This window comes from Coregonus clupeaformis, chromosome 29 (genome assembly GCF_020615455.1).
Source record: "Coregonus clupeaformis isolate EN_2021a chromosome 29, ASM2061545v1, whole genome shotgun sequence".
Taxonomy (NCBI): Eukaryota; Metazoa; Chordata; class Actinopteri; order Salmoniformes; family Salmonidae; genus Coregonus; species Coregonus clupeaformis.
In genome coordinates this window covers 22,302,986-22,327,276 of record NC_059220.1, presented here as the reverse complement: position 1 = coordinate 22,327,276, position 24,291 = coordinate 22,302,986, and the positions used below count along the sequence as shown (strand labels likewise).

General features: G+C 45.0%; 2 protein-coding genes across 3 annotated transcripts in view; one reads left to right on the top strand and one right to left on the bottom strand.

Annotated features, from left to right (window-relative positions):
• Positions 1–24,291, top strand: part of tdrd9 (tudor domain containing 9) — a 52,111-nt gene continuing 27,820 nt past the window's right edge. The window contains exons 1-19 of one of the 2 annotated variants that reach the window (XM_041855052.2): positions 1–261; positions 6,158–6,246; positions 6,366–6,433; positions 6,953–7,174; positions 12,779–12,901; positions 13,112–13,192; positions 13,290–13,454; positions 13,539–13,642; positions 13,782–13,898; positions 14,033–14,117; positions 14,200–14,257; positions 14,360–14,464; positions 14,605–14,702; positions 14,925–15,056; positions 20,812–20,977; positions 21,059–21,122; positions 23,173–23,281; positions 23,436–23,489; positions 23,785–23,901. In XM_041855052.2, coding sequence (XP_041710986.1) covers positions 137–261; positions 6,158–6,246; positions 6,366–6,433; positions 6,953–7,174; positions 12,779–12,901; positions 13,112–13,192; positions 13,290–13,454; positions 13,539–13,642; positions 13,782–13,898; positions 14,033–14,117; positions 14,200–14,257; positions 14,360–14,464; positions 14,605–14,702; positions 14,925–15,056; positions 20,812–20,977; positions 21,059–21,122; positions 23,173–23,281; positions 23,436–23,489; positions 23,785–23,901 — 2,082 coding nt within the window. In that variant the 5' untranslated portion in view covers positions 1–136. Of the gene's footprint in view, positions 262–6,157; positions 6,247–6,365; positions 6,434–6,952; positions 7,175–12,778; positions 12,902–13,111; positions 13,193–13,289; positions 13,455–13,538; positions 13,643–13,778; positions 13,899–14,032; positions 14,118–14,199; positions 14,258–14,359; positions 14,465–14,604; positions 14,703–14,924; positions 15,057–20,811; positions 20,978–21,058; positions 21,123–23,172; positions 23,282–23,435; positions 23,490–23,784; positions 23,902–24,291 lie in introns of both variants that reach the window. The other variant, XM_041855051.2, reaches the window with a different exon arrangement.
• LOC121544851 (protein RD3-like) lies at positions 1,681–5,138 on the bottom strand. Its single transcript, XM_041855057.1, has 3 exons — positions 4,696–5,138; positions 3,518–3,855; positions 1,681–2,584 (listed from the first exon to the last, which is right to left on the bottom strand). The coding sequence occupies exons 2-3, from the start codon at positions 3,832–3,834 to the stop codon at positions 2,215–2,217; spliced, it is 687 nt and encodes a 228-aa protein (XP_041710991.1). The 5' UTR covers positions 3,835–3,855; positions 4,696–5,138; the 3' UTR covers positions 1,681–2,214.

The window sequence follows — 24,291 nt, the reverse complement described above, 5'->3', positions numbered from 1 at the left end:
TAGGCGGGGTTTATGACTGTGGCGACCCCTTAGCAGGTGTACTGTCACGTGCCATTGAACTAATTTAGAATTCTGCAGCATCACCATTGAACACAGACCAAAAGCACCGGTCGCTGGAGTCCACAAAATAGGAAACATGAAGAAAGCAATAACTGCAGAACAGATAACAGAATGGTTTACATTAGGGACCCAATTTGCTAACATTAGAATCACAGATGAACCTCCAAAAGTAAAGTCGGAGGAGTCATCATCAAGACAGAGGTAAATTGGCTAGCTAGCAAAATGTAGGATTTAATTGCCAGCAACGTTAGCTATCTTGTACAGTACATGTTCCCTCGCACGTTGTTCATTTGTAGCACGCTAACTACCAGACTGGAACTTTATACTTTTGTGTTAGCTACATTGCTACTAGCCTGACAGACTGATACCTCTGCTGTGGTTCAGTCTGAGATTAATGCCATACATTTGTTTGGAAAATGTCTTCTCACAAGCTCTACAAGCCAGAATGTTGAAATTTTTTTTATTTTAACGTACTTTACCGGTTGTCCGTGCAGTTTGTCCTTTTACATGCAGGAATGTGAGACAATATATCCACAGGAAAGTATAATTACATCAACTTTTCAAAGCGCTGGTAGTGTGTTCAGATTTCTCTCACCTGCACGAGCTCGGCAAGTATGCATGCGTTTGTGTATTTTCATATTGTGTGCATGCTTCGGGTGATAGAAATCTGAACGCACAACCAGCGCTTTGAAAGGTTGACGTAATTATACTTTCCTTTGGATATATTGTGTCATATTCCTATCTGCAAAAGGACCAACCTCACGGACAACCGGTAAAGTACAATTTTATTCAGCATTCTGGCTTGTAGAGGTCATGAGGAAACTTCCTGACACAAACGGTAACGATCATTTCTCGCCGATTCAACATCGGATCTTCAGGCTTTTCAATAAGTATTAGCTAGCCAAATACAATTGCATGATTTACCAACATAGTCAAGTATACTGAACAAAACATGCAACAATTTCAAAGATTTTACTGAGTTTACAGTTCATATAAGGAAATCAGTCAATTGAAATAAATTCATTAGATCCTAATCTATGGATTTCATTTATTTATTTTTTAAGTCATTTAGCAGATGCTCTTATCCAGCGCGACTTACAGTTAGTGAGTGCATATTTTTTTTTTCATACTGGTCCCTCGTGGGAATCGAACCCACAACCCTGGCGTTGCAAGTGCCATGCTCAACCAACTGAGCTACACGGGACTACATGACTAGGCAGGGGTGCAGCCATGGGTGGGCCTGGGGGTGCATAGGCGCAGCCAGGCCCAGCCAATCAGAATGAGTTTTTCCCCACAAAATGGCTTTATTACAGACAAATACTCCTCCCACAGGTGAAGAAGCCGGATATGGAGGTCCTGGGTTGAGGCCGGTTGGATGTACTGCGGTTGTGAGGCCGGTTGGATGTACTGCCAAATACTCTAAAATGACATTGGAGGCAGTTTATGGTAGAGAAATGAACATTCAATTCTCTGTCAACAGCTCTGGTGGACATTCCTGCAGTCACTGTGGCCTATTGCACGCTCCCTCAACTTGAGACATCTGTGGCAATGTGTTGTGTGACACAACTGTATATTTTAAAGTGGTGTTTTATTGTCCCCAGCACAAGGTGCACCTGTGTAATGATTATGCTGTTTAATCCGTTTCTTGATATGCCTCACCTGTCAGGTGGATGGGATTATCGTCACGCCAGGATAAACCTTCACAAAACACAGCCCTTATTTTAAGTGTTTCTAAAATCCCCTATGGGGAAAAATGAATGGTGGAAAAACAATTGGAAGATTTCTGTTTGACCGCTAGGTTTTATGGGAAGTATGACTCATGCTGTGGTACTCTATAGCCAGGTGCCAAAATATCTAAGCACGGGTTGACTTGTCAAATCAGTCAGTGCAAATGAAGTAGGCTAGCTAGTAGACTATCCTGTTGTAGTAGCTAGTATTGAGATGCGCCCCTAGTTCAGGTGTTGAATGTCTGAATCTGCCCCCAAGTCCCCTTGTCCAGTGCAATATTTTGTTGCAGTTCATTCAAATGAATAAATCTGTAACATATTTTATCCACATTTTTTGGGAGATTACAGCTCTTTCAGGCATGACCTAACAAGGATAGAAGGTAAGCATGGTCGTTAGTTGGGTACTACTTTACCACCCTGCCTCCTCTCACAGCATGGTGCTGTAGGCCTCTGTGGAGTTGTGTGGCACTGGGTGGTGGTAGTAGTAGGGAAGGTCCCAGTCCCTATGGGGAGTGAAAGGACTAGAGCCTCTCATTGTACGGTCCACATAGCCAGAGATGGTTGGGATCTCCTCTCTCGGGGACACACCACAGTCGGGCACAGTGGGTGTGACAAAGCCCTGCTTCATTTGGTATCGGTTGGTGCAGGCCTCCATTGGCCCAAGCAGTGTTGGCTGTGGCAGGTGCTCCTCCTCTTCTTCCCCTTCCTCTTTGTTGAGGAAGTCTCTCAGCACCTGCTTGAAGACGTACACCAGCTCCCAGGGCAGGATGTTGTTGCTGGCCAGCACTTCACGGAACCTGAGAATGGGATAGATAGAGGGATATAGTGGGTTAATAAACTCTTTAACCCAAACTGCATTATCCACAATTATGAGGCAATTTTAGAGAAGCTGTTTTGGCTTTCATTTACCCATTAGACCTAGTTGACAAAATTATGCTGAAAATGATGTAGGTTATTTCATCAAAGTATCATGCATTGTGTGAGGTGACAAGGCTGAGGGCATATTTATGAGCTCACTCCAATCTAGTTGTCAGGAGGACATTTTGCAAAGAAGAAAAATCCATGCAGTGAGAAAGTCCACACCGAATAATATCCCTGGAATAATCGGGCGATCTTGTTACTGTTGTAATGTGATTATGCAAACAGTCACACCAGGATTGTATGGCGAGTTCTTCAGGGGACTCGAGTGTTCGTGTCACTTCTGTCAGTGGTATAACTGGGCGTGAACAATTTATTTGACAGTCGTGAAGATCAATCATGTGGAAGTGGTTACGCACATCTAGTTAATTTACATTTTTGCTAGACCCTTGGTGGATTTAAAGGTTATTTCAAGTATTTTTACAAAGGTCATGATTCCTCATTTAGCCCTCCAAAAGACCAAATCTATGTTCATACAAATGTCACCATCACTGTAAAACATTGTTGTGGGATGTGTTTTTATTTTAATAGGGATACGATATTGCTGATGCAAAGCTCTTTCCCTGGGGGTTGTTTTTGCTGTGCTTAGCCCCATAGGGTCCACTTCACCTTTGCATGTTTCCACCCCATGTAACCTACTTCTGTGACAATAAAACAAAGTGGCTTCCCTGGCAGATTGCTCTGCCTCGCTCTCCTTGAGACTCGTCTCCTTCGCCTATTGTCACCCTGGTGTGGTGACATTGGCTATTTTGGACACAGCGTGCTAATATGAAAAGGGTACTACTGTATGAAGACAGTGGTGTACAATGTACCTGGAGAGCACCGTGGCTGTGTGCATGGGCTGGATCTGGGCACACAAATGCTCCAACTGGTGACGCTCTGATGCGGGGATCAGCGTGCGTAACCTGGGATAGCTCTGGAGCCAGTGGGGGTATCCCACGGTGTTGTGGGCCAGCCTGTGTTCCCGCTCCATCTCCCGTGCCAGGCGCTCCCTCTCCTCCACGTGCCACAGCAGCTCCCTGATCAGTGTGCTGCTGGGTAATACCCCTGTGGACTTAGCAGACGTCCCCTCATCTTGAGCCTGTTCTCCTTCAGCACGCAACCATTTCATCCAGCTGAACAGTGGCATGGCGGAGGAATACTGTGGTTACTGCAGTGAGAAAATAAAAATGATTGTACATCCTGAATCAAAATTGACACTGCTTCCCTGTTCTCCTGAATTCTGTTTTAACAGAACTGTTGAAGGAATTGCAATTTTATTGATTGATCTGCACTCGTTGAAGACTTGACATACTCCCGAGTGGCGCAGTGGTCAAAGGCACTGCATCGCAGTGCTAGCTGTGCCACTAGAGATCCTGGTTCGAGTCCAGGCTCTGTCGCAGCCGGCCGCGAACGGGAGACCAATGGGCAGGCGCACAATTGGTCCAGCGTCGTCCAAGGTAGGGGAGGGTTTGGCCGGCAGGGATGTGGGTTCAGTATGAAAAAAAATTAATAAATGTATGCATTCACTAACTGTAAGTCGCTCTGGATAAGAGCGTCTGCTAAATGACTAAAATGTAAATGTGGAAATTGAGAAATAGATCACCTCCATACAAGCTGACCTCTGGACCTCTGTCATCATCAGTGTTCTGTTAGCATTCAGTGGCATTCTCACTCGGGTGAGGAGGATGCCCAGATGTGGGCATGTACCTCACACCTTATCTACACACAGATTAGGCAGCCTGGGATAACAGGTCATGCTCTGTGAACAGAGCATGTAGTGCTGTACACCTGTCAGTAATGTCTCAAAGCACAAGAAAAATAATGTTGTTTTATTAAACCTGAATGTTCTAGCAAATTTCTTCAAATAATGGACTTGCGATTCTTGATTTGTGGCTATTGTCTAGATGAATGCCATTTTATTGTTTGAACTTTCTGACCATAATTTGCAAATAGCCTATGTAGTGAGAAATGTAAAAAAACAACACATTGCATGGTTGCTGGTACTTACTGTTGAATGCTGCAGTGATGAGAGTTGAGGGAGAGAGCCAGACATAGACAGAGTGATATAGAGAGATCAACACAGGCACCTTAGAGTAGCATCTCCAGGACTCTGTCTCCATGGGTCTGTCAGTGAACTCTCCATTCTCTGGATCTTACTGGACTGTAGTCCTGATCGAGAGTGGATCATCCACTGTCTGCACTCCTCTGCTGTCCGTCTGTAAGAAATTGTCCTCTCTCTCCTCTCTGTACTGCGTAATTGTCCTCTTCACTCATCCCTGCTCTCCTGTCCCGTGGACTGTGTCCAGTGGAGTTACTCAGTGTTCTCCTCTGACTCAATGCTGTCTCCTCTCCTTTCACCTCACTCTCCTTTGTGCTGCTTTGTTGTAAGGTCAGCTGCTTTGTTAGATGCTGACGTGAGTGTGTGCATGTGTAAGCCAACCCGTGTGCATTTAGATGTGTGAGCTGCTCCCAGCTGTGACAGTGTGTCTGCCTGCTGTGTAGATAAAGTCCTCCTCTCGCCCAGAGAGAAGCTGAGATGACTGGGACTGCTCTCCCTGCCACACTGCTCCAGGCCTGACTAGCCCAGCCACAGAATGAGAGGAGTGGGGGAGATGACAGGGAGGGCGAGTAAGAGAGAGGAATGTTAGAAACTCAGAGCAAATAGGGAAATTGGGATTTTAGTGGAGGGGAGGAGGGAATTCAGAAAGAAAGTAGGGGGAGAGCTATTTGACTTGACAAAGACACACTAGCATTACTCAACATTATTTACTCAAAGCGAAAAAGCCACATTATCACCACTCACTACTAGTGTGTTTGCTGAGCCAAATCATGCCTGTTTTGGCCAAGCCATTGTCAGACTGGATCCTTCACATGTCTGTTGTCTTGGAGATGGCTTTGGTTTGTGTATTTGAAATTAGACGAATGTGAAGAGGATGCGGCTGCCTAATATTAGTCCAATGGGGGGCATTTTGTTTCACCTAGCTTTGATACACTCCTACTCTCTTAGAAAAATATGTGCTATCTAGAACCTTAAAGGGTCCTTCAGCTGTCCTCCATAAGAGAACCCTTTGAAGAACCCTTTTTGGTTCCAAGTAGAAAGAGCCCTTTTGGGTTCCATGTAGAGCCCTTTCCACAGAGGGCTCTACATGGAACCCAAAAGGGTTCTACCTGGAACCAAAAAGGGTTATACCTAGAACTAAAGAGGGTTATCCTATGGGGACAGCCGAGGAACCCTTTTTTTCTAAGAGTGTACATGGACTTACAGAAATGCACTGTCTCCTTGATGCTTAAATGCTGATAAGTTTGGTTTTCTAAAAGGATGGGGTGGCTGGACATAAACACCATACAGCAATTTTCTCTTCTTGTTTGGCATGACCAAAAGAGTCATGGAACTGACATTAGTTGACTGCAGTGTGCACTGAAATGTCAGACTGACTTTTGATTTATCTGACATCTGTGTTTCTCTCTAGCCCTGCAAAAGCTCCCCAACAGCAGGGCAGCCCAAAGAGTGAAAGCGGGGGACTGAGGAACAAGACAGGAAAGCCTGACTTTTCGGCGAGTGAGTAACACGTTGATATAACTTTCTAAATAATTTGGCTTTCAATTGGATGCCTTTTTTCCCAACAATTTAAGAAAGTCATTGAGCAAACCTTTTTGTGTTCATCTCTCCAACTCTAGGTGCACCTCCACCCCCGTTGGCCAGTTATGACTACCCCAGCTTGCCCATCACAAAGAATAGACAGGAGGTAAAATGCTTTAGTAGCCACACACGCTTTAGGTACTCCTGCCATTTCAGGATCTTTTCAGGTCATGGACTTTAACAGAGATGGTCATTGGCAACAGTTCCTCGGGTCATAACTCCACTCAAGGTTTTACTGTGCTTCAGATGAGCACTGATTCTATCTGATGGAGCCATAGGCGCAACAAGAGGGGAGACTCTTAACTTACTGTGAATGTCATCACATGCGATCAAGTAACAGTCTGATGGAATAGGGCCGTTAGTTGGCCATTATTGAAGAGATCTGTGTTTCGGACTTACATTTTCTAATCAGATTCACATTTATTGTCCAAAAAGAGCAAAATCAGGATGTTTTGAATGTTATTGTGACTGTGAATATAAGCAACAGATTATAATACTTTATTATATACTGTAATTTAGATTGTTGAATCATATTTTGATATTCAGCTTTTAAATGGCTACAATTTAAATAATGTTCTCTCCTCTGTTGTGTTTGATATGTAGTTATGTGTTTGTGTATTTCCAGCTCATCTCTCTGATCGAGAACAACTCCGTGGTGATCATCCGTGGAGCCACAGGCAGTGGGAAAACTACCCAGCTGCCCCAGTTCATCCTGGACTACTACAGCGAGAAGAATGTCCCCTGTAACCTCGTAGTCACACAGCCTCGCAAAATAGGCGCCAGCAGCATTGCCCGGTGGGTCGCCAGAGAGCGCAAGTGCACCCTGGGTAGTCTGGTGGGATACCAGGTTAGTGAAAAATTCACACCACACTCACTCACACATACCTTGTTAATGATACCATTTTGATATCTATACCCCCCAAAACACATTACCATGCGTAATGTGTTACCAAGTCTGATTTGCAAACACATCCCTTGGTGGAAAGAAGAGGGAGAAAAATGATTCAGTGTTCAGGTTGCATAACAAGGAGCAGTGGACTGAGTCTAGCACCTCTAGCGATACTATTATCCCTCGATGAAGCTCTGTACAAAAAGCCCACTTGACGTTTCTCTCACAGAGAAAATTCCTCTTATCTACCAACATAGATAGGGCTCTAACTCCTCTAGCCCCACAGTGAAATAGGGTGCAGGCCAGGCAGCAGGCTGTTAGCCAACCTGCCAGCTTAGTGGAGTCTGCCAATAGCATAGTCAGTGTAGTCAGCTCAGCCATACCCATTGAGACTGTGTCTGTGCCTCGACCTAGGTTGGGCAAAACTAAACATGGCGGTGTTCACCCTAGCAATCTTATTAGGATAAAGACCTCCTCCATTCCTGCCATTATTGAAAGAGATCGTGATACCTCACATCTCAAAATAGGGTTACTTAATGTTAGATCCCTCACTTCAAAGGCAGTCATAGTCAATGAACTAATCACTGATCATAATCTTGATGTGATTGGCCTGACTGAAACATGGCTTAAGCCTGATGAATTTGCTGTGTTAAATGAGGCCTCACCTCCTGGTTACACTAGTGACCATATTCCCCGTGCATCCCGTAAAGGCGGAGGTGTTGCTAACATTTACGATAGCAAATTTCAATTTACAAAAAAAAATGGCGTTTTCATCTTTTGAGCTTCTAGTCATGAAATCTATGCAGCCTACTCAATCACTTTTTATAGCTACTGTTTACAGGCCTCCTGGGCCATATACAGCGTTCCTCTCTGAGTTTCCTGAATTCCTATCAGACCTTGTAGTCATAGCAGATCATATTCTAATTTTTGGTGATTTTAATATTCCCATGGAGAAGTCCACAGACCCACTCCAAAAGTATTTCGGAGCCATCATCGACTCAGTGGGTTTTGTCCAACATGTCTCTGGACCTACTCACTGCCACAGTCATACTCTGGACCTAGTTTTGTCCCATGGAATAAATGTTGTAGATCTTAATGTTTTTCCACAAAATCCTGGACTATCGGACCACCATTTTATTACGTTTGCAATCGCAACAAATAATCTGCTCAGACCCCAACCAAGGAGCATCAAAAGTCGTGCTATAAATTCTCAGACAACACAAAAATTCCTTGATGCCCTTCCAGACTCCTTCTGCCTACCGCAAGGACGTCAGAGGACAAAAATCAGTTAACCACTTAACTGAGGAACTCAATTTAACCTTGCGCAATACCCTAGATGCAGTTGCACCCCTAAAAACGAAAAACATTTGTCATAAGAAACTAGCTCCCTGGTATACAGAAAATACCCGAGCTTTGAAGCAAGCTTCCAGGAAATTGGAACGGAAATGGCGCCACACCAAACTGGAAGTCTTCCGACTAGCTTGGAAAGACAGTACCGTGCAGTACCGAAGAGCCCTCACTGCTGCTCGATCATCCTACTTTTCCAACTTAATCGAGGAAAATAAGAATAATCCAAAATTTCTTTTTTGATACTGTTGCAAAGCTAACTAAAAAGCAGCATTCCCCAAGAGAGGATGGCTTTCACTTCAGCAGTAATAAATTCATGAACTTCTTTGAGGAAAAGATCATGACCATTAGAAAGCAAATTACGGACTCCTCTTTGAATCTGCGTATTCCTCCAGGGGCTTAGCTGTCCTGGATCTGCACAGCTCTGCGAGGGCCTGGGATCGGGAGAGACACTTAAGTGTTTTAGTACTATATCTCTTGACACAATGATGAAAATAATCATGGCCTCTAAACCTTCAAGCTGCATACTGGATCCTATTCCTACTAAACTGCTGAAGGAGCTGCTTCCTGTGCTTGGCCCTCCTATGTTGAACATAATAAACAGCTCTCTATCCACCGGATGTGTACCAAACTCACTAAAAGTGGCAGTGATAAAGCCTCTCTTGAAAAAGCCAAACCTTGACCCGGAAAATATAAAAAACTATCGGCCTATATCGAATCTTCCATTCCTCTCAAAAATTTTAGAAAAAGCTGTTGCGCAGCAACTCACTGCCTTTCTGAAGACAAACAATGTATACGAAATGCTTCAGTCTGGTTTTAGACCCCATCATAGCACTGAGACTGCACTTGTGAAGGTGGTAAATGACCTTTTAATGGCGTCAGACCGAGGCTCTGCATCTGTCCTCGTGCTACTAGACCTTAGTGCTGCCTTTGACACCATCGATCACCACATTCTTTTGGAGAGACTGGAAACCCAAATTGGTCTACACGGACAAGTTCTGGCCTGGTTTAGATCTTACCTGTCGGAAAGATATCAGTTTGTCTCTGTGAATGGTCTGTCCTCCGACAAATCAACTGTACATTTCGGTGTTCCTCAAGGTTCCGTTTAGGACCACTATTGTTTTCACTATATATTTTACCTCTTGGGGATGTTATTCGAAAACATAATGTTAACTTTCACTGCTATGCGGATGACACACAGCTGTACATTTCAATGAAACATGGTGAAGCCCCAAAATTGCCCTCGCTAGAAGCCTGTGTTTCAGACATAAGGAAGTGGATGGCTGAAAACTTTTTACTTTTAAACTCGGACAAAACAGAGATGCTTGTTCTAGGTCCCAAGAAACAAAGAGATCTTCTGTTAAATCTGACAATTCATCTTGATGGTTGTAAAGTCGTCTCAAATAAAACTGTGAAGGACCTCGGCGTTACTCTTGACCCTGATCTCTCTTTTGACGAACATATCAAGACTGTTTCAAGGACAGCTTTTTTCCATCTACGTAACATTGCAAAAATCAGAAATTTTCTGTCCAAAAATGATGCAGAAAAATTAATCCATGCATTTGTTACTTCTAGGTTAGACTACTGCAATGCTCTATTTTCCGGCTACCCGGATAAAGCACTAAATAAACTTCAGTTAGTGCTAAATACGGCTGCTAGAATCCTGACTAGAACCAAGAAATTTGATCATATTACTCCAGTGCTAGCTTCCCTACACTGGCTTCCTGTTAAGGCAAGGGCTGATTTCAAGGTTTTACTGTTAACCTATAAAGCGTTACATGGGCTTGCTCCTACCTATCTTTCCGAGTTGGTCCTGCCGTACATACCAATACGTACGCTACGGTCACAAGACGCAGGCCTCCTAATTGTCCCTAGAATTTCTAAGCAAACAGCGGGAGGCAGGGCTTTCTCCTATAGATCTCCATTTTTATGGAACAGTCTGCCTACCCATGTGAGAGACGCAGACTCGGTCTCAACCTTTAAGTCTTTACTGAAGACTTATCTCTTCAGTAGGTCATATGATTGAGTGTAGTCTGGCCCAGGAGTGTGAAGGTGAACGGAAAGGCTCTGGAGCAACGAACAGCCCTTGCTGTCTCTGCCAGGCCGGTTCCCCTCTCCACTGGGGTTCTCTGCCTCTAACCCTGTTGCAGGGGCTGAGTCACTGGCTTGCTGGTGCTCTTTCATGCCGTCCCTGGGAGGGGTGCGTCACTTGAGTGGGTTGAGTTACTGACGTGATCTTCCTGTCTGGGTTGGCGCCCCCCTTGGTTTGTGCTGTGGTGGAGACCTCTGTGGGCTATACTCGGCCTTGTCTCAGGATTGTAAGTTGGTGGTTGAGGATATCCCTCTAGTGGTGCGGGGGCTGTGCTTTGGCAGAGTGGGTGGGGTTATATCCTTCCTGTTTGGCCCTGTCCGGGGTTTCTTCGGATGGGGCCACAGTGTCTCCGGACCGCTCCTGTCTCAGCCTCCAGTATTTATGCTGCAGTAGTTTATGTGTCGGGGGGCTGGGGTTAGTTGGTTATACCTGGAGTACTTCTCCTGTCTTATCCAGTGTCCTGTGTGAATTTAAGTATGCTCTCTCTAATTCTCTCGTTCTCTCTTTCTCTCTGAGAACCTGAGCCCTAGGACCATACGTCAGGACTACCGGGCATGATGACACCTTGCTGTCCCCAGTCCGCCTGGCCTTGCTGCTATTCCAGTTTCAACTGTTCTGCCTGCGGTTACGAAACCCCCTACCTGTCCCAGACCTGCTGTTTTCAACTCTTAATGATCGGCTATGAAAAGCCAACTGAGAGACCTGAGCCCTAGGACCATACGTCGGGACTACCGGCCGTGGTGACTCCTTGCTGTCCCCAGTCCGCCTGGCCTTGCTGCTATTCCAGTTTCAACTGTTCTGCCTGCGGTTATGGAACCCCTACCTGTCCCAGACCTGCTGTTTTCAACTCTTAATGATCGGCTATGAAAAGCCAACTGAGATTTATTCCTGATTATTATTTGACCATGCTTGTCACTTATGAACATTTTTGAACATCTTGGCATGGTTCTGTTATAATCTTCACCCGGCACAGCCAGAAGAGGACTGGCCACCCCTCATAGCCTGGTTCCTCTCTAGGTTTCTTCCTAGGTTTTCGCCTTTCTAGGGAGTTTTTCCTAGCCACCGTGCTTCTACACCTACATTACTAGCTGTTTGGGGTTTTAGGCTGGGTTTCTGTACAGCACTTCGAGATATTAGCTGATGTAAGAAGGGCTATATAAAATAAAATTGATTGATTGAAGGAGTGGGGTGGACAGGCTTCCATGCTGGACTGTTTCCAGGCTGTCTGGTTGCATTGTGTCCAGCTCTGAAACAGGAGACACAGTCTAATTATAACTCCCTGCTCCTCACCACTGTCTGCTCTGCTGTGGACTGCAGCAGGGGTGATGATGTCACTGCTAGCAAGACAGTGAGTGAGGAGTGATACAGTGATGGGCTGACCTGATGAACACCTAAGGGCTTGAAATCTTGTCAGAATAAATATAGATGGGAGTACACAGTATAGTGCAGAGTGTGAGCTAATGAAAGATGGAGTGAAGCAGAGCTGTAGGAGACAGTGTGTACTGTACACTAGAAGATAATGGTAACCAAGGACCCATACTCTGCACCTTTTGGGAGCTATAAAGTGTAATTTATACCATTCATTTACTACCATATAATGATTATTATTCAATTGATAGGTTCCTACCACTGTAATGGTTCCAGTGGAGAGCTGGAGAGACTGATGGATTCCAGGCCTTGATGATGTATGGAGAGTAGTAACATGAGGGAGGGCTGCTTTTATCCAGTTCTCTTAGCTTTGGCTCTGTCTGTCCTAGGGGGATTGTAGTGGATATTTACTGTGCCTTCTCTCTCGATCTTTAGTTTCTCTTGAGAGTTTTGTGAAAGTCAAGCCGTAAGGGAATTTGTACTTAGAGTTGAGTAGCAGAACATGAGGTTATCTTCCCTTTGGGGGGGAACGTGGTTGTTAGGACAGGTCATTTGTCTGATAGAGTCATGTTGTGTGGTGAGTTAGCGCCCTGGGTAATGATTGTTTGACGTCACATAGATGGAAGCTACAGTAGATGTAGCATCCTCACATCTGCCTTTAGGCTTCACCTTTCCTCTTGACCCACATGGATGTGTATTTGTGTGTGTTTGTGTGTGAATGTACACTTGCCACTTAGCCATTATGTTTGTTTCAGGTTGGCCTAGAGAAGATGGCCACTGAACACACCAGACTCATCTACATGACCACTGGGGTGCTGCTGCAGAAACTGGTCGGAGCCAAGAGCTTGACTGAGTACTCCCACATCTTCATAGATGAGGTAACCGAGACTCCCTTTCCTGTTGAGACAGACTGGTCGTCATTTCAAAATAGTCTACAGATATGACTTGACTGGTAATAATGTTGTCCTATCTGGTGTACAGTGCATCTTAGTACCCAGTAACATCAAACTAGCTGAACATGAGTAGTATCTTGTTGCCATGGCAGAGGATGTGCCAGTCAGTAAGCAGGGTGGTTCTGTGTATTTCAGGTCCATGAGCGGACGGAGGAGTTGGACTTCCTCCTGTTGGTTGTGAGGAAGCTCCTCCATTCCAACTCTCGTTACATCAAGGTGAGCCCACACTTCTCATCTCAGCACTCACCAACATGTGATCTAAAACCGTATTGACTGAACAGACACACACCGCCTCCCTTCTCCCTTTATGCAGGTCATCCTCATGTCAGCCACCATCAACTGCAGGGAGTTTGCTGAGTACTTTGGCACCCCAATCCGCAGCCAGATGAACCCAGCCTATGTGTTTGAGGTAGAGGGGGCTCCCTATGCCATCGAGGAGTTCTACCTGGATGACCTCTGCAGCCTTATTCCTTACAGGGTGAGCTGGGGAGCACCAAGCCTTGTCTGTAGCTGGTACTCACAGTCTAGACTGACCTAGCACTGTCTGTGTATTATCTATCAGGTGGATACCCGCCATCCAGACGAACCTTACATCACCGTGGAGATGTACAACGTGGCTGTCAGCCTTATCCAGAGCTTTGACGAGCTGGAGGCCAAAGATCAGAGGTTAGGGGTCAAGTAGCTGTACTCTACATCTTAGCTTGCTTGATAAATTAACAATTTGTTCACAATTTGTTAATTACAATTGATTTAGATGGCCTATAGTTCTCCAATAATTGTCCTGGTGTGTGTATCTCAACAGCAGGACGGAGAGGGAGCGAGGCCTGTCTCTGCCAGACAGGGGCAGTGTGCTGGTGTTCCTCCCTGGTCTGGGTGAGATCCACTACATGCAAGAGGCCTTGTCTAAGCTGGTGCGCAAGAGGTGGGTGCTGTGTGTGTGTGTGTGTGTGTACATCTGACGTTCATTGGTCACGTCTCTGGGGCATGACTATGGTAGGTTGTGTGTGTCCGGTACTTAGCAGAAACTTGATGGTGCTGTTATGGTGTATGTTTCAGATTGCAGGTGTACCCTCTCCACTCCTCTGTCACTCTGGAGGAGCAGAACGGGGTGTTTCTGGTGCCTGTCCCAGGGTACAGGAAGGTAACTCTCACACCACACCCCACTCTACTGAATAGGACTTCTAGAACGTAACTCAGTTTTTTTGATGTTTCTGTCTCCACAGATCATCCTCTCCACCAACATTGCAGAGAGCTCTGTTACAGTCCCAGATGTCAAATATGGTGGGTGTTTTCTTTTTCATAATATTTACAGACATTCCTTGCTATATGTACTGCCATACTGTATTCACTCCATATGTCTGAATTTGATGTATATGTTGACAGTGATTGATTTCTGTCTGGCGCGTCACATGGTCTGTGACAAAGAGACCAGTTACCAGTCCCTCCGCCTCACCTGGGCCTCCAAGACCAACTGCAACCAGCGCAGAGGTACAGTACTATGCAGTTCCACCTCACAGGCTGCCCATACTGCCTGTCAGGGAGACAATTCCATTTCAAGAGATCAATTGATATTCCAATTCAAGAACAGAATTGCCAAAGAGGATTTGTGATTCCTCTCTCCCTCTCAGGCAGGGCTGGGCGAGTGTCTAAGGGCTACTGTTACCGGCTGGTGACCAAGGAGTTCTGGAGGAATGAGATCCCAGACTATGTGGTTCCTGAGATGGTGGTAAGAGAGTCATACATTAGGTCAGCCCTGATGGCAAAGAACCAAGCTCATAACTATGATTGATAGTATGATGTTTAACAACTGTGAAGTTGATGGATTCATTTGTTGATTGATTGATGCACTGGATGTGATTACTGAAAGACTAGGCAGGCTACTCTACTAGACCTATAAAGCTGCTAGTTTATTCTGACAGTAACTAGGATGTTTTTGTACTGTTCCCAGCATGCCCCCCTGGCCAACATCATGTTGAAGGTGAAGCTACTGGACATGGGGGACCCCCGCTCCCTCCTCTCCACTGCCCTCTCACCCCCCAACCTCAATGACATCGAGAGGACTGTGCTCCAGCTCAAAGAGGTACCTCACTGTGGACCTGCTGCCATCCTTATCACAAACAGCCATTGATGTCATTGGATTCCTGTATTTATGGAGAGATTTCAAAATGTGATTCTTACAGTGAACAAAAATATAAATCCAAGTTACAGTTCATATAAGGAAAGCAGTCAATTTAAATTAATTCCTTAGGCCCTAATCTATGGATTTCACATGACTGGGAATAGAGATATGCATCTGTTGGTCACAGATACCTTTAAAAAAAGGTAGGGGAGTGGATCAGACCAGTCAGTGTCTGGTGTGACTACCATTTGCCTCATGCAGCGCGACACATCTCCTTCGCGTAGAGTTAATCAGGCTGTTGATTGTGGCCTGTGGAATGTTGTCTTCAATGGCTGTGCGAAGTTGCTGGATATTGGCAGGAACTGGAACACTGTGTCGTACACGTCAATCCAGAGCATCCCAAAAATGCTCAATGGGTGACATGTCTGGTGAGTATGCAGGCCATGGAAGAACTGGAACATTTTCAGCTTCCAGGAATTGTGCACAGATCCTTGTGACATGGGGCTGTGCATTATCATGCTGAAACACGAGGTGATGGCGGCAGTAAACCGCTTTCCCACACAACGCCATACACGCCATCTGCCCGGTACAGTTGAAACCGGGATTCATCCGTGCAGAGCACACTGCTCCAGCGTGCCAGTGGCCATCAAAGGTGAGCATTTGCCCACTGAGGTCAGTTACGATGCCGAACTGCAGTCAGATCAAGACCCTGGTGAGGACAACGAGCACGCAGATGAGCTCCCTGAGACGGTTTCTTACAGTTTGTGCAGAGATTCTTCGGTTGTGCAAACCCACAGTTTTATCAGCTGTCCGGGTGGCTGGTCTCAGACGATCCTACAGATGGAGAAGCCGGATGTTGAGGTCCTGGGCTGGCGTGATTACACGTGGTCTGCGTTTGTGAGGCTGGTTGTACGTACTGCCAAATTCTCTAAAACGATGCTTAGGGTAGAGAAATGAACATTCCTGCAATGGTGGACATTCCTGCAGTCAGCATGCCAATTGCACGCTCCCTCAACTTGAGACATCTGTGGCATTGTGTTGTAACGTCTGCACATTTTAGTGGCCTTTTGTCCCCAGCACAAGGTGCACCTGTGTAATGATCATGCGGTTTGATCAGCTTCTTGATATGCCACACCTGTCAGGTGGATGGATTATCTTGGCAAAGGAGAAATGCTCACAAACAGGGATGTAAACAAATTTGTGCAAAAAACATGAGAACATGTGACAAACACTTTACATGTTGAGTTATATTTTTGTTCAGTATAGATACAGCGGTGCTGAACGACCAATTCTGTTACTGAGTGTTTGTGAAGTTGCAATGATTTCCTAACGTTGGTTCTGCTGTGTCAGGACCTCTGCGTCAACTAGCATTAGCTCTGTCAGTGGTGTTTGTGAGTGTGGTTGTCAGGTGTGATGGGGGAGGTGTGTGCGTGTGCTGTGGATGGGCTCTTCAAATAAAATTATGTTTGTCACATGCTTCCTAAACAACAGGTGTAGACTAACAGTGAAATGCTTACTTACGGGCCCTTCCCAACAATGCAGAGAAAAAAATTGAAACAATAAAACAATTATAACACGAGGAAGAAATACACAATGAGTAACGATAACTTGGCTATATACACGGTGTACCAGTACCGAATTGATGTGCAGGGGTTCGAGGTAATTGAGGTAGATATGTACATATAGGTAGGGATAAAGTGACTAGGCAACAGGATCGATAATAAATGGTAGCAGCAGCGTATGTGATGAGTCAAGAGTTGGAAAGGCACACACCTGTCTATATAAGGTCCCACAGTTGACCGTGCATGTTAGAGCAAAAACCAAGTTTGGAACCACCAAGACTCTTCCTAGCGCTGGCCACCCAGCCAAACTGAGCAATCGGGGGAGAAGGGCCTTGGTCAGCGAGGTGACCAAGAACCTGATGGTCACTCTGACAGAGCTCTGGAGTTCCTCTGTGGAGATGGGAGAACCTTCCAGAAGGACAACAATCTCTGCAGCACTCCACCAATCAGGCCTTTTTGGTAGTGGCCAGAAGGAAGCCATTCCTCAGTAAAAGGCACATGACAGCCCGCTTGGCACCTAAAGACTCTCAGACCATGAGAAATGCACCTAAAGACTCTCAAACCATTAGTAATTATGGCGCCGGAGAAGATGGCTGCTGTTTTACAGCCCTCTAACCAATTGTACTATTATGTGTGTTTTTTCGCGTTATTTGTAATTTATTCTGTACATAATGTTTCTGCCACCGTCTCTTATGACCAAAAATAGCTTCTGGATATCAGGACAGAGATTACTCACCTCATATTGGACGAAGATTGTTTCTTCAACGAGTCGGACGCGAAGGATATCCTACAGACACCCGACAAGGCCGAAATCCCCGTCATTCGCATGAGAAAGAGACTGAGATATCGTGGACGTAGGTTGGGGTGCCTTGTAACCTAGAAGGATCTGACGGCGAGTGAGTAAACTGCCTCTTCCATCAATTCTATTAGCCAATGTTCAATCATTTTAAAACAAATTGGACAACCTACGATTAAGGTTATCCTACCAACGGGACATTAAAAAGTGTAAAATCTTATGTTTCACCGAGTCGTGGCTGAACGACGACATTGATAAAATACAGCTGGCGGGATATACGCTACATCGCCAGGATAGAATGGCTGACTCCGGTAAGACAAGGGGTGGCGGTCTGTGTATATTTGTAAACAACAGCTGGTGCATAAAATCTAACACAAAGGAAGTCTCGAGGTTTTGCTCGCCGGAGGTAGAGTATCTCATGATAAGCTGTAGACCACACTATTTACCAAGATAGTTTTAATCTATATTCTTCGTAGCTGTCTATCTACCACCACAAACTGATGCTGGAACTAAGATTGCACTCAATGAGCTGTATAAGGCCAAAAGTAAACAGGAAAACGCTCATCCAGAGGCAGCGCTCCTAGTGGCTGGGGACTTTAATGCAGGGGAACTTAAATCCGTTCTACCTCATTTCTACCAGCATGTTAAATGTGCAACCAGAGGAAAAATAACTCTAGACCACCTTTACTCCACACACAGAGACGCATACAAAGCTCTCCCTTGCCCTACATTTGTCAAATCTGACCATAACTCTATCCTCCTGACTCCTGCTTATAAGCAAAAACTAAAGCAGGAAACACCAGTGACTCGGTTAATAATAAAGTGGTCAGATGACGCAGATGCTAAGCTACAGGACAGTTTTGCTAGCACAGACTGGAATATGTTCCGGGATTCTTCAGATAGCATTGAGAAGTACACCACATCAGTCACTGGCTTCATCAATAAGTGCATCGATGACGTCGTCCCCACAGTGACCGTACATACCCCAACCAGAAGCCATGGATTACAGGCAACATCTGCACTGAGCTAAAGGGTAGAGCTGCCGCTTTCAAGAAGCGGGACTCTAACCTGGACGCTTATAAGAAATCCCGCTATGCCCTCCGACGAACCATCAAACAGGCAAAGAGTCAATACAGGACTAAGATTGAATCGTACTACACCGGCTTTGACGCTCGTCGAATGTGGCAGGGCTTGAAAACTATTACAGACTACAAAGGGAAGCACAGCCGCGAGCTGCCCAGTGACACAAGCCTACCAGATGAGCTAAATAACTTCTATGCTCGCTTCGAGGCAAGCAACACTGAGGCATGCATGAGAGCATAAACTCTTCTGGATGACTATGTGATCACGCTCTCCGTAGCCAATGTGAGTAAGACTTTTAAGCAGGTCAACATTCACAAGGCCGCAGGGCCAGACGGATTACCAGGACGTGTACTCTGAGTATGTGCTGACCAACTGGCAAATGTCTTCACTGACATTTTCAACATGTCCCTGACTGAGTCTGTAATACCAACATGTTTCAAGCAGACCACCATAGTCCCCGTGCCCAAGGACTCTAAGATAACCTGCCTAAATGACTACCGACCCGTAGCACTCACATCTGGTCAATTTGATTTGATTCATCTGGTCTGATGAAAACAAGATTGAACTCTTTGGCCTGAATGCCAAGCGTCACGTCTGGAGGAAACCTGGCACCATCCCTAAGGTGAAGCATGGTGGTGGCAGCATCATGCTGTTGGGATTTCTTTCAGCGGCATGGGCTGGGAAACTGCTCAGGATCGTGGCAAAGATGAACGGTTTAAAGTACAGAGATCCTTGATGAAAACCTGCTCCAGAGCGCTCAGGACCTCAGACTGGGGTGAACGTTCATCTTCCAATAGGACAACGACCCTAAGCACACAGCCAAGACAACGCATGGAGTGGCTTCAGGACAAGTCTCTGAATGTCCTTGAGTGGCCCAGCCAGAGCCCAGACTTGAACCCGATCAAACATCTCTGGAGAGACCTGAAAATATCTGTGCAGCAACGCTCCACATCCAACCTGACAGCGCTTGAGAGGATCTGCAGAGAGGAATGAGAGAAACACCCCAAATACAGGTGTGCCAAGCTTGTAGCGTCATACCCAAGAAGACTCAAGGCTGTAATCGCTGCCAAAGGTGCTTCAACAAAGTACTGAGTAAATGTCAAACCTGTTTTTGCTGTGTCATAGGGTATTGTGTAGATTGATGAATAAGGCTGTCACGTAACATAATGTGGAAAAAGTCAAGGGGTCTGAATCCTTTCCGAATGCACTGAATAAAAATAGAAACACAACATGTAAAGTGTTGGTTTCATGAGCTGAAATAAAAGATCCCAGAAATGTTCCATATGCACAAAATGCTTATTTCTCTCAAATTTTGTGCACAAATTTGCTTGCATCCCTGTTAGTGATAATTTCTTCTTTGCCAAGATAATTTTACATTTACATTTAAGTCATTTAGCAGACACTCTTATCCAGAGCGACTTACAAATTGGTGCATTCAACTTAATCCATCCACCTGACAAGTGTGCCATATAGAGAAGATGATTAAACACTATGATCATTACATGTGCAGTTTTGTCACACAAAACAACGCCACATATGTCTCAAGTTTTGAGGGAGCGTGCAATTGGCATGTTGACTGCAGGTATGTCCACCAGCGCTGTTGCCAGAGAATTGAATGTTCATTTCTCTAACATAAGCCACCTCCAACGTCGTTTTAGAGATTTTGGCAGTGCGTCCAACCGGCCTCACAACCGCAGACCACATATAACCACGCCAGCCCAGGACCTCCACATCCGGCATCTTCACCTGCGGGATCGTCTGAGACCAGCCACTCGGACAGCTGATGAAACTGATTAGTATTTCTGTCTGTAATAAAGCCCTTTTGTGGGGAAAAACTCATTCTGATTGGCGGGCCTGGCTCCCCAGTGGATGGGCCTGGCTCTCAAGGGTGTGGGTCTATGCCCTCCCAGGCCCACCCATGGCTGCGCTGCTGCCCAGTCATAATATTGATTTTCTAATTTGACTGATTTACTTATGTAAACTGTAACTCAGTAAAATTGTTAATTGTTGCATGCTGCATTTTATATTTTTGTCCAGTATATTTACCAGTCTTTATGGCTTGGGGGTAGAAGCTGTTCCAGACATGGTGCATCGGTACCGCTTGCCGTGCGTTAGCAGAGAGGACAGTCAGGTCTCTTTTGGCTGGAAGGATTGATGGATAGAGACATTTTGACTGTGAATCAGTGTGTGTATGTGTGACACTAAGCATTTTTCCAGTCAGTTATCATTGAAGGAATGAGAATCGTCATGACGTGTGTGTGTGTTTGTGGTGTAGATGGGTGCACTGTCTGTGGGGAACGATGGGCACGGACAGAAACGTTTTGATGGAGAGCTGACGTTCCTGGGTCGGATGCTGGCTCACCTGCCTGTGGACCTGCACCTGGGGAAGATGATCGTACTTGGCCACGTCTTTGGCTGTCTGGAGGAGTGCCTCATCATAGGTTAGTGGGGTTTGGGTTTCTGCTTTGTGTGTGTTCGGTCAACGACTCCTCTCCATGTGTGTGTGTGTCTCTCTCTCTTAGCCGCCTCCCTGTCTCTGAAGAGCTTCTTTTCCATGCCCTCCCTACAGCAGCTGGCAGGATACAGGTGAGTCAGCACATTAAAATGTATACATTTTCTCTCATTCAGCAAAAAATATATAATTGCACTTCTACACTACCTACCTAGACACTGCCATTTGAGCTATTGTCTGCTGTAACTAGGGCTGTGACTGTCTTGGAATTTGAGGTTATGGTAATTAGCCAGGCCAATGTACACAGTCACCAACATAACCGTTGGGGGGGGGTCAAAAAAGGGTAGGTCACAATTCTGTTTGCAGACTTGTTTACATGGATATGCTTCTTAATAAAACCTATTTGAAACATGCCATTACACTTCATTATTACCATGGCATTTCATTATTATTCAGGTTATTACTTATAAACATCAATCAACAAATTAAGAAATGCCAGGTTGGAGAGGATCTGTAGCATTTTCGTATTGACACAGCATTAACGGAGTCAAAATAAAGATATGCCTACAATTTCCTTGTCTGTTGGCCTTTTCTGCATATAATTTTTTTTATACAGATCGTATTTCAACGCACAAAACCATTCAAACGAAGCCCTCTTTTCCCGAACTATTCGCATAACATCACAAACCCTGCTGCTGCAGTCATTCGATGGCATTGGCATTTGTTCTTCAAAGAGAGGATGCCGTATTGAGAGAAATAATGTAGCCTAAGCTACTGAAAATAGGCATTTTACAAGAAATGGAGTCCAAACAGGCTACTTTAGGAAACTTTGTGAATGGACATATAGGACTATAGAGAGAATCAGCGAACCCGCACACCCCTGTAAAGTCACCTGTCAATCAAAGCCACCAGCTTATGTCAGAGACTAGCAAATATTTCTCCTTTCCTTAAAACGTATTAAAAAACCTAGGCCTGCCTACCTTTCCAAAAGTAGGCTATAAGATAAGGAATTTACAATGAAAGTATGAAGGGGACAGCTATACTGTAGTATGAATATGAAATTAACAATTTTTAAAATAGAAACAAATACACACAGCATGTCCATAGCCTATTTATCAGCGACGCTGATTATCGAGGTGGAGAGAGTTTGAAATATTTTTCAAATACTTTGAGGAACTATTATAATTTCCATTAAAAAAAAGAAAAGACTTTGACTGAGGAGCTCAGCTGGGCACTTTCCTACATTTGACATTTGCGAGAAGCAGGCCAGGTACTTCTCAGGCGTGCACCGTCAACATTAACAGGACAGAGAAACCAGACACATGCTCACATGGAGCGTGTAAATGATGGGAAGAAATAAACCACAGGTGTGGCAGGTTGTGATCTCTGGAAACAGCGTTTCCACTCCGAGAATGACAACGGTAAATTACTGTAAGTAATACATGCATTAACATAAATTAATTTAACCAAATGACAGTGCTTAACGGTAAATTGCCTGTTTTACAAATGGTAGGCTACCACATGAATTGCGGGCAGACGCTGTATAGCCTAGGCTACTATTTGCGGGGATAGGAGGGTGGCATATCGGCCAGGACCGGGCCTGATCAGCGTTGATTAGTCTATAAATTAAGAAAAGATTCCATCTCAAATTATACCATGCCAGGTTGGAGAGGATTGGCACATTGTCCATTTGACCCAACATTAGGGCATTAGGCTATTGGCCTCAGAGCCAGAACAACCTTTTATTAATGAATAGTCAGACACATCCAACCTTTTTTTTAATACCAATTTATTTATTTACTAACAAGCAATGAAAACAGTCATTGTATAAAAGAAAGTCCACACACAAAAAAATAGTTTTAGTGAAGTGCCATGGCCTATAGCGCTCTACACCCCCGGACATCCAGCCGGATTAGCTGCTTGAGCATCGAAGGACAGTTGGAAACAGGAGATGTAGAAAGTTGAATAGACTAAGTTAGCAAAACAATTGCCTATGATCATTATTAAACACTCCCGCTATTAGGTCAAGTTTACATGAATCTAGGCCTATTTTAAAGGTTTTGACGGTTATTTTATTTTCATGAGTCTTCATCCATAACTGTCAGTTACAGTTATTAAATTACCATCACAGCCCTAGCTATAACACTGTCATCCCTGTCCTCTCTTAAATGTTTGAGTATTCAGGAGCAAGCTGTCCTTCGCACACAGTGTGCCAAGTGATTCTATTGCTTTTGTCAACGCATTCAAGGCTTGGCATACATCCAGAAACAAGGGAGAGTTGAGGCACCCAAAGGTGAGCGAGCATTTAGATCGTTATGTTACATAAATTAACTTAAAACATGGATAATACATAGTGTTTGTAATAAAGGAGGTACCTAAAGACATTAGACAAAGGTTCAGTATCTGCTGAGATGCCTGCAGTAAGGTGTGTGTGTTCTTCCTCCCAGGATGAGCTGGAGTGGGGCAAGGAGAACTGCATCCAGATCAAGAGGATCAGAGAGGTATAGAGACCAGCATCTCACGAAACACATTTTACATTTACATTTTTTGTCATTTAGCAGACGCTCTTATCCAGAGCGACTTACAGGAGCAATTAGGGTTAAGTGCCTTGCTCAAGGGCACATCGACAGATTTTTCACCTAGTCGGCTCGGGGATTAGAACCAGCGACCTTTCGGTTACTGGCACAACGCTCTTAACCACTAAGCAACCTGCCACCCACAAACACACACCAGTTGACCCCAATTTCTGACCACCTGACCTGACCTGACCCAGACTCTGTGACCCCCCCCCCCCAGGTGGCCGAGCTCTATGAGGACCTGAAGAAGAGAGTGTCCCAGTTCAATATGCACGTGATTGAGAACCCAGTGCCCATGGACTACTCCAGCCTCCACAAGCAGAGATTCATCCTGCAGGTGAGACCGAGGCACATGCAAGCATTCTGGAGCTCTATACCTTACTTCCAACTTATCTCTCTCTATTCACTCGAGGGCAGGCTTAACTGAATAGCGTAAGCCTTCATTTAAATACATCACAAGATTGGTGAGAAGAGAGCAGGTTGATTATTGCACAGGTATGCCCATAGGTTAATTAGCAAGCGTGGTAAAATTGCATTATTCAGCTGTGCTCATTGGCTGTAGTGTAATAGGTGACTGACATTTCGCATGTGGCTAATTAATAGTAAAGGAGGAAGAGCGACAGGACACTGCTGTTGATGAGAACATTGTAAACATTAGATGTAAATTCCCGCTGTGCCCATAGAGGAAGCAATGTGAATTATATTGTGCTTACTGAATGAAGTATAG